This window comes from Gordionus sp. m RMFG-2023, chromosome 1, assembly GCF_954871325.1.
Source record: "Gordionus sp. m RMFG-2023 chromosome 1, tfGorSpeb1-WG-v2, whole genome shotgun sequence".
Lineage (NCBI taxonomy): Eukaryota > Metazoa > Nematomorpha > Gordioida > Chordodea > Parachordodidae > Gordionus > Gordionus sp. m RMFG-2023.
Genome location: NC_088775.1, coordinates 62,294,619 through 62,308,953, shown reverse-complemented (window position 1 = coordinate 62,308,953; position 14,335 = coordinate 62,294,619). Strand labels below are relative to the sequence as shown.

General features: G+C 24.1%; 1 protein-coding gene across 1 annotated transcript in view; it reads left to right on the top strand.

The window, feature by feature from the left end:
• Positions 1–8,030: 8,030 nt before the first annotated feature.
• LOC135931158 (dual specificity calcium/calmodulin-dependent 3',5'-cyclic nucleotide phosphodiesterase 1C-like) overlaps positions 8,031–14,335 on the top strand; it is a 56,003-nt gene continuing 49,698 nt past the window's right edge. Inside the window, exons 1-2 of the mRNA XM_065468070.1 lie at positions 8,031–8,121; positions 8,482–8,602. Coding sequence (XP_065324142.1) covers positions 8,520–8,602 — 83 coding nt within the window. The 5' untranslated portion in view covers positions 8,031–8,121; positions 8,482–8,519. The remainder of the gene's footprint in view (positions 8,122–8,481; positions 8,603–14,335) is intronic.

Here is a 14,335-nt window from a genome sequence, read left to right as displayed (position 1 = left end):
ATTTCCTTTGTTTTAATTTTTTTTAAAAATCTGATTTGTCTATCTTAAAAAATAAGACTTAGTTATAATCAATGTTCTAAGGGTTGTATATGATATGAAGAGACTCATATTCCAATCTTTGTTAGAAACCAAATTAATTTCTTTCATGCAAAATGATAATAATGCAACTTAAATATTTTTTAGAATTAAAAATGGGAGGAGGGGCTCAATTTATTATATTCTTAACGATATCTAAAGCCTAACACCATATGATTTCATGTTGAGGCCCAAAATTTATAATTTGCTTTTTAAGTGATAGACAAAATAAAAGTTTTAATTATGAATGGCAATAAATATTATATAGTAAAATATACTTTCTTGGAAATAAAATAATTATTAACATGTTTCTTAAAGAAATGATAAAAAAGAAAACATTTTTCATTTAATATTAATTTGTTAAACAACTTTAAAGTTTATTACAACCTTATTAAAGTTGACTACATAGACTAACAGGTTATATGTATAATTATTGTATTTAAGAAATATTAAATTAAATTTAAAAAAAAAATTCTTAACTAATATCGACAAAATTTTATATATTTGCGTTAAAAATCTACAATTAGATTTTTAAATCAAGAAATAAATTGTATAATTTAGTCATCCTAAACTGGAATAACACCTTATAATAAAAACGATAGTAGGAGGGATATAATGAATAGAGTTATTTAGAATTAAAGGATGACCTAAGCTAATATGATTTTGAAATTACTGACCATAATGGCTTTACATGTTATCTTGATCCTTCCAATGTCAAAAAATATGGCCTATCAATTAAAATATTATAACAAGAATAGACTGGCAATCAATACAATAAAAACACGACTAAACATAAATTATTCGCCATTTTGATTATAAGCTTTATAATATAAACTAAGTATAGATATATATATATATTGTTGCTAAAAACAATTTTTGATTGACTATTCGGTAAAGATCCAATCTTTATACTTCTTTACGAAATTGTATCGTTTTAGTTTTTTTCTTAGCCTATCAAACTAAAAAGTACATCGTTACTATATAAAAAATAAAATTACTTTATAAGATTTATAACCCAAAGTAGGAATTATTCTGTTGCAGGTAGAGATAGTTAAAATTATTTTTGTCTTTAACCGGGGCCGAGCAGAGGAGGCTAGTGGGGCAGCTGTTTTTTTATATACTACATACAAGGATGCAAGACATTATTTTCTTTTTCTTGAAAAATTCCATGTATGAATTTTGAAAAAAGGTTTTGCATATCTAGCCATATGTATTATAACAAAAAATTTGATTTATGTTTTAGTAAAAAAAAACCTTTATATTTTTTAGTTATTTGATTTTTTTATTGAAATTTTTTTTCTCTTCTATTTATAAATAATCTTTAAAAATAATTTAATTAAATTTTCTATCTTTCAAAAACGATTCTATTAAATAAATAACTATTTTGATAAATATTTGGTATATTTTCTCATAAAGATCCGTTTTTGTGGTTGTAATTGTTAAGAGGCAATCTTTGGATATTCTGATTAATTTATTTAAATAAAAAGGTTTACATTATACCATATTCTTTGATAGATGGACCTTTCGAGTGGGTGCGCTTTAAATTATCTAATCTAGATTGAGTTATTATTTTAATTCAGATTTAGATTCGACTATTAAATGTTTAATTATATACTATATAATATGCTATTTTCTAAATCGGCTCGTTTTGAGCCGATTTTTAAAAACGGCTAACTCAATATTTTAGCCAGAAAAATATTGCCTAAGCCTCGAAATTTCGCTAATAGATGTACAAACCTTTGTTCCTTCTAAAAACAAAATCTTCAGGCTTACGTAATATTATTCTGGAAAATATTGAGTTAGCCGTTTTTAAAAATCGGCTCAAAACGAGCCGTTTAACACTACTAATTTCAGACCCCTAAATTAGATAAATATACTGTTTAGTAAATTGAATTGTTAGGAGACACCATTTCATAACCAAAGAATTTTAAAAATGGGAGAAGGAAGGAAGCAAATATGATCCATGTGTTGGGATAAAAAGAAAGGAGCTGGAAGCTATATTTATTAATTTTCAAAGAGATTTTAAAACACTTTAAAAGAAAATGTTACATCATGCACCACAAGTGAAATGCCAGAAATACTCTGTATCCATCTTGATGATGAGGACATTAATATTCTTAAGGTCAATCATGATGATCCAGCAGAATTCGTTAGTTCACATATTTCTCTCATCATGACGAGCGCGCAGTGGTCTCTGGTTTAAATATTTCTATCTATCATGGTATAGGGGAATTCACAGCAGAATAGAACATAGTTAAGAATAATTCTTCTAAAAATTTAAGCACAAACTGGGACGGAGGGGAATGGCTAATGTGGATAACTGTTAATCTGAGGATGCTTTTAGTAGAAAAAGGTCCTCGACGAATCCAGAATTTAAATTTTTCACTAAACCAAAATGGTAGACATTTTTCTGCTTCATTCCATATGTGAAAAATTTTAAATATTCAATTAGTCTATCGTCATTGGCTAGTGTACTAAAGAATGATGCAATAATATTTTTCTTGTAACCTTTTTTAAAATTTGACAAACAAATTTTCAACCGAAATCTATAATGAGAAATAGTTCTCACTCATTGCTAAAAGTTATCAAATAAACAAAGGTAAATTGTGTTTTTTAGGGGCCCGCCAAATTATTTTTTACTCTGGGCCGCCTATTCATTACTGCGAGGTTCAAAATAGAATATCTTACCTTCACTTAACATTAGTCATAATAACCATTTAAAACAATGAACAAAATACGAAATTCACAAACGACTTTATTTTTTAATTAAAATAATTTTTTATAAATTGCCAGAACTTCAATGTTAGGGATCCGAAATAGATTACTAAGTCATCTATGGAATCTTGAATAGAACTTTAAAATAAATTACCATTTGGGGCAAAATATAACACTGCATACAAAATTTTGCGTGTAAAATTGGCAAAGAGACAAAATGTAAAGCTGTCGTTATTTTTTAATTTGGGCTAATTGTGTCCAATATATGGGGGGGGGATGTAATAGTATTAAACTTTATATCCAAATAAATTTTTAAAAAAATTCCTGGGCTATCCAGAATTCTCAAGAAGAGGGATAGGAAATATTTAAGGCGGTGATATATCGTATAAAATGTGAATGTAGAATAAATTTTGAACAAGCTTTATTGGGTTTATAATAAAATCAAACTTTTCAATAAACTCTCTGTTAACTGAGCTTGATCTCCTCTATTTGAAAGTTATTATGAAATTATTGACAACAGTTTCTTTATAAAGGTTTTCGATATCTAAACAGAATGAAAATCCTAGCTAAAATACTTAATCGTAGGAATTTTGAATAAATATGTTATGCGATTGTGGTCACCATTGATATCATTAGAAACAAAAGATAGGCATAACTTACATAAAGTGCTGGCTGATATCTAGCATTCTTTGATCTCTATAAAATAAGTTAATCTAATGAACTGCATAATTTTTTTAATTATTTTTTAATTATTAAATTTGTTTTATCGAATAATATATTGATCTATTTATTTAATGTTGAATTTAATACCAAAAATTTTTAAAAATTTTTAAGATTAACTTAAATATTTTTTTATTGTTAAATTTGCTTTCTCGAATAATATATTATATTTTTATAAAATTTTTAAGGACAACTTAAATATATACCATTATAAAAAAAATCTTTTGTTATTTTGTGGATTATTTATATCAAATTTCATGAGATCTTATATAAAATTCAAATAACTATGCATTTATATTTTCTAAATGTATTTTAAATTATTAAGACTAATAATTTAAACAGTAAAAATAAAATATTATAATTATTCTATAAATATTAATCTTAAAAAATAAAAATGGCATTTTTATCCATTATAAGGCAAGAAATCCAATGGTTCAGGAAGCCCCACATGGTGGTATGACTATCCTACGGTTAAGGCCAGTTGGGCAAAATAACTATTTCTGCAAAGAATGAAATTCAAATTTTTTTTTTTATTATACTTCCCAAAATATAAAAAGGCACGGAATTTATATACTTTTTATAAAGTGGTTTGCCTAAGCTCCGGTGTCCCCTGTGTTTAATTTTAGCTAATCAAATCTACTCTGAAGTTGAAAATTTTAAAATTATTAACTTTTAAAAATTTTATATAGAAAATTGCTATATAAAATTTAAAAGGTAATCTTGGTATAAAATTCCAATGTTTTTTGTAAAACAAGATATGAATTTATATTATATTATATTATTCATATAGAAATTAATTTTTGTCGAATACGTGTATATTAAATTAATTATAAATTTAAAGAAATTTGAATATATATTTTGTAAAGATAACATGTTTAAATTGTTAATTTAATCGAAAGGTTAAATTTAAGAAAATTAAAAGACAATTATATAAAATATTATCGATGGTATGTAAATTTTAGTAGTATAAATATAGAGATAAAAAATGTAATATTATGAAGAAAAAGAAAGGTAAACCTTTTTTTTATAATTTTTAGTTTGACTTTGATTATATATTTTTAGTTATTTTTATGTTTTAGTTTATTTATGTTAATTTAGATTTTGATTATATTTAATAAATGAAATTGGCATCTTCAATTCGTGTTCATAAAAAATATTCAACTTCTAATAATTTTTATAACAAAATTTACCTTTTTATATATTTTGAAAAATTTTAAGGTGTTTAGATATTTTATAGTTATGATTAATTAAGGTATTGATAGTGGGGCTTGCCAAACCAGGGAACTTTGAACTATTAATGCATTATTATCAGAGACCTTCACGGGCCTTAATTTTTTAACCAAACCCGGCCCAGGCCCGCAGTAAAAATTTTTCTTAGGCTCAAGCCCGGCCCGGCCCATATCTATTGTTAGAAAAAATTCCCAAGCCCATGATAAGTTTCAAAAAAATTTCCCAAGCCCATTAAATTATTTTATAAATACTCATGCTGAAGTAATACTAATGGAAATATAATATTTTATTTAGTATATATATATATAATATTAATAAATGATATAAACAAAATTTTAATTTATATTTTCAAATTATCATTTAAAAATAATATATTATCAACAATTTCATTGTTTAAATTTGTCCTTCTCTCTTCGATAACTCATTTATGCCTTGATATATGAGATGATCCTACTTTTTGTGAATATGAAAGTGTGTCTTGGCATGTTTTACATTGAACATATCCAATTTTATTATTATGATTGTCTATTATTATACTAAAAGAATCCCAGACTTTGCTCTTCAATGAGTTGTTTTCAAATAATTTATATTCTTGAGAATGTAATTTTTTAATTATTTCATTTTATTAATTATATCTAAAAAAAATTGAAAATACTACAATTTATTAAAGAGGAGAAAGTCATAAGTGTTATAGTGAAATAATAAAAGAAGCCAGAATTATCAAAAAAATTGAACTGAATGCAGATTTATTTGGTGCAAATTTATTGGCCAGAAAAAATTCATAATGAATTTTAGCAATATGATGATGATAAAAAATCAAATTTGTATCTAAATATAAGTTGTACTATTATATTAAAGGTCAAATCTATTGGTCATTTAAATTAAATCTATTCATTCATTATCCTTACATAATACCCACATATAAAAGAAAGCACACAAAAAATCAATTAGTTCAGAGAAAAGAGTTTTATGTTACATATTAACAGCTTTCTTAGTTCAATCTCATTAGTGTAATACACAAAGGAAATACATAGAAAGCCAACTGAATTTATAAATGATATAAAATCCTTATTTCAATTATTGTAAAGATCATTACCTTAATCATTTTAAATATCATCTTTATAGCCATATATTTAATTTCTAATTAATATTGGATTTGTCACACTAAAGAAGTAACAGTGCGATCCAGTTTTATAAGAATGAAAAAAAGTTAATTTTAAATAAAAATATCATGGTATTTTATATAATTATGTGTAGGAATTACCTTTAATAGTCTTACACTTTAAATAAATTATGTCAAGAATAATTATACCAATTTCCGATTTTAAAGAAAAAACAAAATTAAAACTCTCCCAAGGTGCCTAGGAAAAGGGATAAATGATTTGTTATCTTTGTCCAAATAAATATCCTTTAAATAATCTAAATTTGAAAAAAGAAATTTAGGCCCAAGCCCGGTCCAAATAAAAAATTTCCAAAAACCCAAGCCCGGCCCAGGCCCGCTAAAAAATGGGCCGGGTATGGGCCTGCGGGCCGGCCCGGCCCATGAAGGTCTCTGTTTATTATAAAATTTAAATTAAAGTTTATGGACATGTAATATGTTTATATTTTATTCTTTCTTTGTTTATATTTTAGTATTTTATTATTCCTATGTTTATATTTTATTCTTTCTATGTTTATTTTTATTATTTCTTATATTTTGTTTTTCGCTAATTTAGGAAGTAGCTAAATCAAATATTATAAGACACTATATTAAAAATCTGGGTTTTTAATTGCAAATTATGTTTTAAACCTCTATTGTATATCACTATAGTGTTGATAAAAGTCTCGATTTGAGCCAATTTTTAAAATTGGCAAACTCAATATTTTATCTACAACAATATTATGCACCTCTGGAGAAATGGAATCAGGAAAATTGACTCTCCGGAAGGTTAACCTCAGGAAAATTGACCTGCTTAAAATCCCCTAAAAATTTACTTCCAGAAAAGCTAGGCTCCTGAATATTTGCTCCCAAAAAATATTAACTCTTCTTTAACATTCAAAAATTAAAATATAAAATCTGCAAAGAAAAATAAGTTAAAAATCATATTTGAGGGATATATGTATTCTATACTATTAAGTTGTGAATTGTGATGCTCGAAATACAGCAAATTCAAAGATATCTTTCCACAAAATTAAAAATATAGAACCTATTTAAGCCACTGGTTGACCTGGTAGCTAAAAATTTTTATATAATTGTTTCAAAAGCTATGATCTTAGGTATAATTGTATTATTTTTTTCAAGGTTCAAAAATTTGAAATTTATTTCTTGGATAATTTGCTAATATGGATCAAACATTTGAACAATTTCGGACAGGGGGTTTGGATTCATTTTACTCGGTCACTATCTTTCTTGACAATATTCCTTAACTATTTCTTTGAACCCCAAACCCGTATTCAAACCCGAAATTTTTTTAAAATAAAAATAATATATTATCTTCAATAAATTATTTATAAGGAATGAATTACTATATTTTGATTTTCTATCTTTATAAAGGAGATAAATTAAATATTATTTTTGTTATAATATAAATATTAAACGTTAAAAAAGGCAAATAAAAATAATCGATAGAGACTATAATATATAAATGATAATATTTTAATATTCCTTGGAAAGGAAAGACATATTATAAGGAGACCGTGATAAATAAGAATTTTCAAACTTTCATAATTTATTTCGACCTAGGATATGATTAGTTGTATTTAGTTGTTTTGTTTTTATGGGAATGCTAATTTCTATATATTTTATCTCCAAAGAATATCTATTTTTTGCAATTTATTAAAAATATACCACTTTTATAATTAGAATTTAATGTAATCCTTCTTTTTTATTCAGGTAATTTGTATAATATTCAAAAAATAATATATTTTAATTTTCTTATATGAATCAATAAAAGAAAATTATGTTGCCTATAAGGTTAAAAAAAGTGAAAAATAAAACGATTTTTTTTTCCAAAATATAAATATTTACATTAATTTTTAAAATTCATATTGGTATGGTATCTAAAATCAATACGCCCATATATCATACAGGTTTAAATTTGAATGAAAAAATTTATATAAATTATAAAAATATAAATCAATATTATTGATTTGGGGAATTGAAAAATATAAATAAGCAATTTTTAGCACCTGTATTAATTCACATAGAATTTATTATTTAATTATTTAAAACTCAAATATGATGTAATAATTTATAAAATAATAAAAATTATAAAAAGTACTAATTATTTATAAAATATTATAATTAAATTAAAATTTATTTGTTGTATACTACAAAACTATGTAAACTTCATAATCATTCAAACTGTATTCTTTTTCTGAAAAAGATTATAATGGATCTAAGTAAAATTTATTATTATTATATAATCAGGTCAATATACAGAATATTCTACAATCATTTTAAAATTTTAGCAATTATGTATAAAGACTAGTGATAATATTTATGATATTATTTGAGTTTTTGATTAAATATATTATTTTATAAAATGTATAATCTATTGCGTAGATAAGAAATAGTATAATAGTCTCAACTTACTTTAATGGTTTGATTTAATTATAAAGCTTATAATGCGCAACAAAACAACTAAATATATTGTAAAATTAGTTAATTTTTTATAAGTAAGTATCCTTTGCAAATTGAAGATAAAAATTATAAAAATATATGAACGTTTTGTTTTATAATATGAACTTGGAAAAAATAAGCAATGAACCCTTTAAAGACTTGTCATTTCGTGGTATAAATGGATAACAAAACAACTCAGATTACCGCGGATTCAAAATCATTATCGACATCCTTTCAAGCCTGTTATAGCTCTGCTAATGAGTTAGTTTACATTTAAAAAAAAAATATTATTTTTATCTTTTAGCTATATTATGATAAAGTTCATATAAAATTACAATTATTTCTAATTTTAATGAGCTATATTTATGACAATTAATATCACATTATGGAATAGGTATAAACATTATTTTAAAAATGAGCATGGGCATATAGATAATATATTTGTAATTTTTAATTCATTTTTATTTTTTTGGAGAAAATATAACTTATATTATAAGTATAAAAACTAAAAATCTATAAATATAAACAAATCAATATTCAAAAAGGAAAAAAATTTTTTGCGATTTTATTTAGAAAAGTAAAATCATCAATTAATTTTTATAAATAATTTTCAATGATAAAATATTGATATATTATTCATTATATATAGTGTCATCCTATGACACATGCTTTGATTAATAACCAACAAAAACTCCTTTTGGCAGTAGGATTTAATCGGGATTGTCAACAAAATTCTTAAAGCAACGATATTTTTTTTATGGGATTTGTTGTCTTAAGTAAAGATACCGTCATAATCGATTATCTTATTCGTTTAATTTTCCCTAGCGGTTTCAATCCTAAATATTTTTTTGATTTCTAATTATTGGCAATATCCTTACGTGCTTCCAAGAGAAAAGAGAATCCACGGTCGAAATCAAATTTATTAATAGTATTTCATATATATATGGTAATTAGCAAAAAAGGTTGTAGAAAAAAAACTCGACTGAAAAAACTGCGGAGGAAAAATCTGACGGAAAAAAACTGAAGAAAAAATTCTTAAGGTAAAAAAAAACCTGACGAAAAAAATCTAAAGGAATAATAAAATTTAGCATATCAGAACTTCGATTATTGATAGATTAAATTTCCTTGATGAAAATTTGTTATTACAGATATATTTATTGTCTATAAATATTATGCATTAGATATTTGAAATAATCAATTTATTTCAATTAATCTTAAATTAAAATTATGTAAAAATTAAAATCAACACAACTTAGCTTTTATTATAATATACAATCAAAATATAAATATTATTCCAAATTAATTGATGAGCATAATTATTCCTCGATGGCCTGTAAAAATTCAGGAATCGTTCTTATGCCTTGAATATACTCTTCAACAAGAATTTTTAGAAGTGTTTGCTTTCTAACGTTACCCTGGTTCTTTTTCTTTAGTAAGGTAGTCCTTATTGATCATTGTTCAATTTTTGTCATGTCTATGAAAAGTTATTGGTGGATAGATCTTAATAATTAGCTTCCATATATACGGATGTGGGTGACCGACAATATGGTAGAATTCCAATCCACGCAAAATATATTTGTTCGGTCTGGACTGTGGAAAAAGGGGATTAATATATCTTTGTGAGTTACGGCCTTGTCTATTATATCACTGACATAAGATTTGTAAAAATAAGTTAAAATTCCCTCTAAACAACGATGGAATAGATTTTAGGCAATTCATCCCTGAAAGCAAATTCTCTTCAGGTAGAAATGCTAATCTGTCATAATAACAAATTGGATAAATCTTAAATTATTGTCATATACCTTCTTGCCCTAATGTTTGAATTTTACGATGAGTGGATTGGGAGAGATGATAGAGGCACCTTTGGGTACTCACAGGTGGCCCTGAATAAATACAAAATAAACATAATGTGTAATTAATAACTTGCCAAGAACATTTTTATACAGCCTATATATTTTTAAAAATCAATGTATATTCTTGTGGGATCTAGATCTAAATTTTATTCACTCGCTTTTTTTCTAATAAGATCCTAACTACTTCTTCATAAGTTCTTTGAGTTTTTTTTGGGCAGTAAACTGCGTTATCACAAATGATTTGTAAGGTACGCGTATAAAATATAACTAAATGAATCCTTTAGGTTGTAGTTTGTGGTTTCCATCCATATACCACATCGAATATTGAGAAATTATATTGGTTTCAGATGTATAGCATATATGATTATTCTTTCATCGGCTTCCCTACCATTGTTATATAAAAAGAAAGTTGACTTTAATGGGTCACCGGTTGTTGCTCATTCACCTGTAAAATATTTTAAAAAAATTAGCCTCAAAAATATTGGTATATAGTGGAGGACAATTTTCAGATTTATAATTCTTTTAGCCAAATCTTTCGATAACATATATTTTTGGATATCAGGTTCCAATTTAGAAATTTCCTCCCAGCTTATTTTTAGTCTGATTTTTATAGTTAAGACAGATTGTGTCACTTTATAAGAATATTCTTTTGGCAAATGATTGTGCATATTTAATTAATCAAAATTAGCTGTGCACATTTAATTAATCAAAATTAGCTACCTAAAATATATTTTCTCCACTTTATTTAAAAGGTATAATTAAATGTTTTACCTGTATTAATATAGATTATATTTGCCATTTAAATAGTGTTCAATAAAGATTTACACATACAGATATTTTTCCGCAGTTTTTTCTCCATCATGTTTTTTTACAGTTTTAGGTTTAGTTTTTTATTCCACAGGCTTTTTTTCCAGGATTCATAATAAATGTTAAAATACTTGAGTTATGTTTTCTACCCAATAATCCCATCGCTTAAATTGCTATATCAAAACAGTTTAAAATTTAAATTTATATTGAACTAATGGTGTAACGTTCTATTGTTAAAAGAATAAATTATAAAATTTCTATATAGAAATGAAATGGGGTGAATATAAGAACTCGAATAATTTTATTTTAATAATTCTATTTTAAATATTTTAATTTAAGTATGACTTTTTACAAGTTATATTTTAAAGATCAGTTTATTCCCCTGAATATATGTTTTTATCAATAATTAGCGCTCTAATTTTATGAATCGAATATTTCATTTACAATAATATTCAGCAATATCAATTGGGATTTTTAATAGCAATTCTTTTATTTGATTCTGTCATACGCTTATTAATTTAAACGAATATATTAAAATAATTAATAATATTAATCCCATTCATGGATTATCATAAGAATTATAATTTAATGTGAAAAATTTAGAATTATTATAGAATAAACTTAATATACTGGAGATATTTTATTAAAACCCTCTATTTTTAGAAAAATATCCATTTTGAAATTAGCAAATCAAAATAATATGATATTCTCTGATAAAATTTAAATATTTTTTATAATAAATTGAAAACATATATTAAAAAATATTCTTTTAACATCAAATATTTAATTTTATTTTCTGTAAAATAATTTTTAATAATTGGGTAAAAACAATTGGGGTGGGGTGACCAGGGGGGATTGTCAGTTCAGCGGATTTTATTTATAAACCAGACATGTTTAGAAATCCAAATTTGGTTATATAATAAGCATTTTATATTATCTATATTCTGAGGAGGAGAGGAAAATATTTTATACCCCTAGCTATTTAAATATTTTCTAACAAAATGTGTTTTTTTAGGTAAAAATTAAGATGTTTTTACAACACCACAATATTAGGTATAGCATTATAATATGAAGAGTTAAAAAATTGACATTATGCTTTAAAATCCTTTCCCATTTCAAAAAGTTTCATAATCATATGTTTAAAAATACTTTTTTTAAGGTATCAATCATATTAGTAACTGGAGGAATTAGGGCTAGTCGATTAAATTAAATTATGCTTAAAAATATGATGTAATTATAATTATATAATAATATACCATAAATATTCATTAGCTACTATTATTGAGTATAGGAATAATGATAATTCAATAGAATTAGAGAAAAATAAAATTTTACTACAAATTTTACACATTTTCTATAATTCAAATAATGTCATATTTTGTCATTTTTTTATGAATTATTTATATAAAGGTTGATTATATAAACAAAAAATTGCCCATGGAAATAATGAAATTATAGTATTAATTACCCTATAGGAAACGTAATACATTAATTCAATCTGTGAGCCTCGAGTTTGAAAATTGTTAGGCAAAAGTTTACTTTTACTAGAATTAATTTCAAATTAAAGTATAAAATATTGTAAAAACTTATCAATGTATAATGATAGGTTGGCTAATTATTGAGTATATGAATTTTATATGATAATGCAATTGAATTAGGGGAAAAAAACAAATATTACACATTTTCTAAAATCAAAGAATGTCATATTTTGTCAGTTTTTTTATGAACTATTTATATAAAGGTTGATTATATAAATAAAACATTGCCCATGGAAATAATGGAATTATATTATTAATTAACCTATAGGAGACTTAATAAATTAATTCATTCTGCAAGCCTCGAGTTTGGAAAACTTTTACAAGAATTAATTTCAAATTAAAATATAAAATATTATAAAAACTTATCAATGCATAATGATAGGTAAATGTTTGGACAATCTCATGATATTATGATTTTAACAAAAATTGCCTAAAATTTCTGCGGAATTTCAAAAATATATGATAATCAGCATTGTAAGACACACATAATTAATTATACAATACAATTCAGTTAATTTATTGTATTATTTGGTTGTCAGTATTTTCAACAATATTTATTTGTAACATATCTATTTTGCTTGATTATTAACTCAGCTTCTAATTCTATTAGCCTCACCAAACCTGAAATGAATAATCGGTATTAACCTTTATTACTAAGAGAATCTAAACCGAACCTGTTAAAAATTTGTTATCGGAATGTGAACCCTCTAAAAATAATATTTGAACCTCTTGATATCCTAACTTTTATAAAGATTACTAATATTCAGTTTTGCTTGATAAGTATCAAAAAATATTTAATTTTTTGTATAATGCATTTTTACTGTTAGAAACTTTGGAGTTCCACGTCTCTATAGATAAACCATTGTTTTTGGTGTATTTTATTCATTAGAAGCATCATAATTTTGTCCTACCTAAAACCACTATAACCGTAAATTGTTGGTTTTTTATAATAATAGTACATAATTTTAAAAAAAATTTAACATTGTTTTGATATTTACAAAGGAATCATATTGAAAAATAAAAATTGATATTTAATGTTTCTACATTTAGGAAATGAATAACATTTTTATCGCATTTTTCAAAGGCGGGTAGACAGTGGTGGGGGGGGGGTGTCTTATTGAATAGATAATTCAGATTTATGATGCTTAAATTAGATTATAGCAAAATCTCAGAGTAACTAATTTTGTCATTATATCTAATAATCTTGAATTGACACCATTATTTCCTCCTATATAAAAACTATTTCAACAAGTGACATTCTCTAATTCTATGCTTTAAAATATAACAAAGCGCTTTGTAACTGTTTCATTTGTTAACTTGATATAAATTTTGTTTTATATATTTTAATCTTTTTTCAAAATTTATTAGTTAAGCTTAAAAATAAAATTTTCCAAATGACATTGATACTAAAAATTCTAATGAGAGCTCAGCTAGCATAAGGAAAAATAGAAATGTTTCGAAATTTATACCAATAAATTAATGTCAATGAATAATTTGTTTAATGTCTTAAATAATAGTTAAATGTTTGAAATATCAAATATAGCACTATAAACTTGTTAAACCCGAAATTTTTATAGAGAATAATATTATAGAAAATGATCTATGATTAAATATTATTTTAGAAATAAATTATCTAAAATAAATTCTAAGTCTCGAATATGACCATTAAATCTAACAATTATAATTGAGATTTTAAAACTCCTTATATCCAATTGTTGCTAAGACAAACTTTTTAGGTATAAAAAAAATTATATAGAGATAAACAGTGGTGTATCATAATTTTTATTTTTGAACCG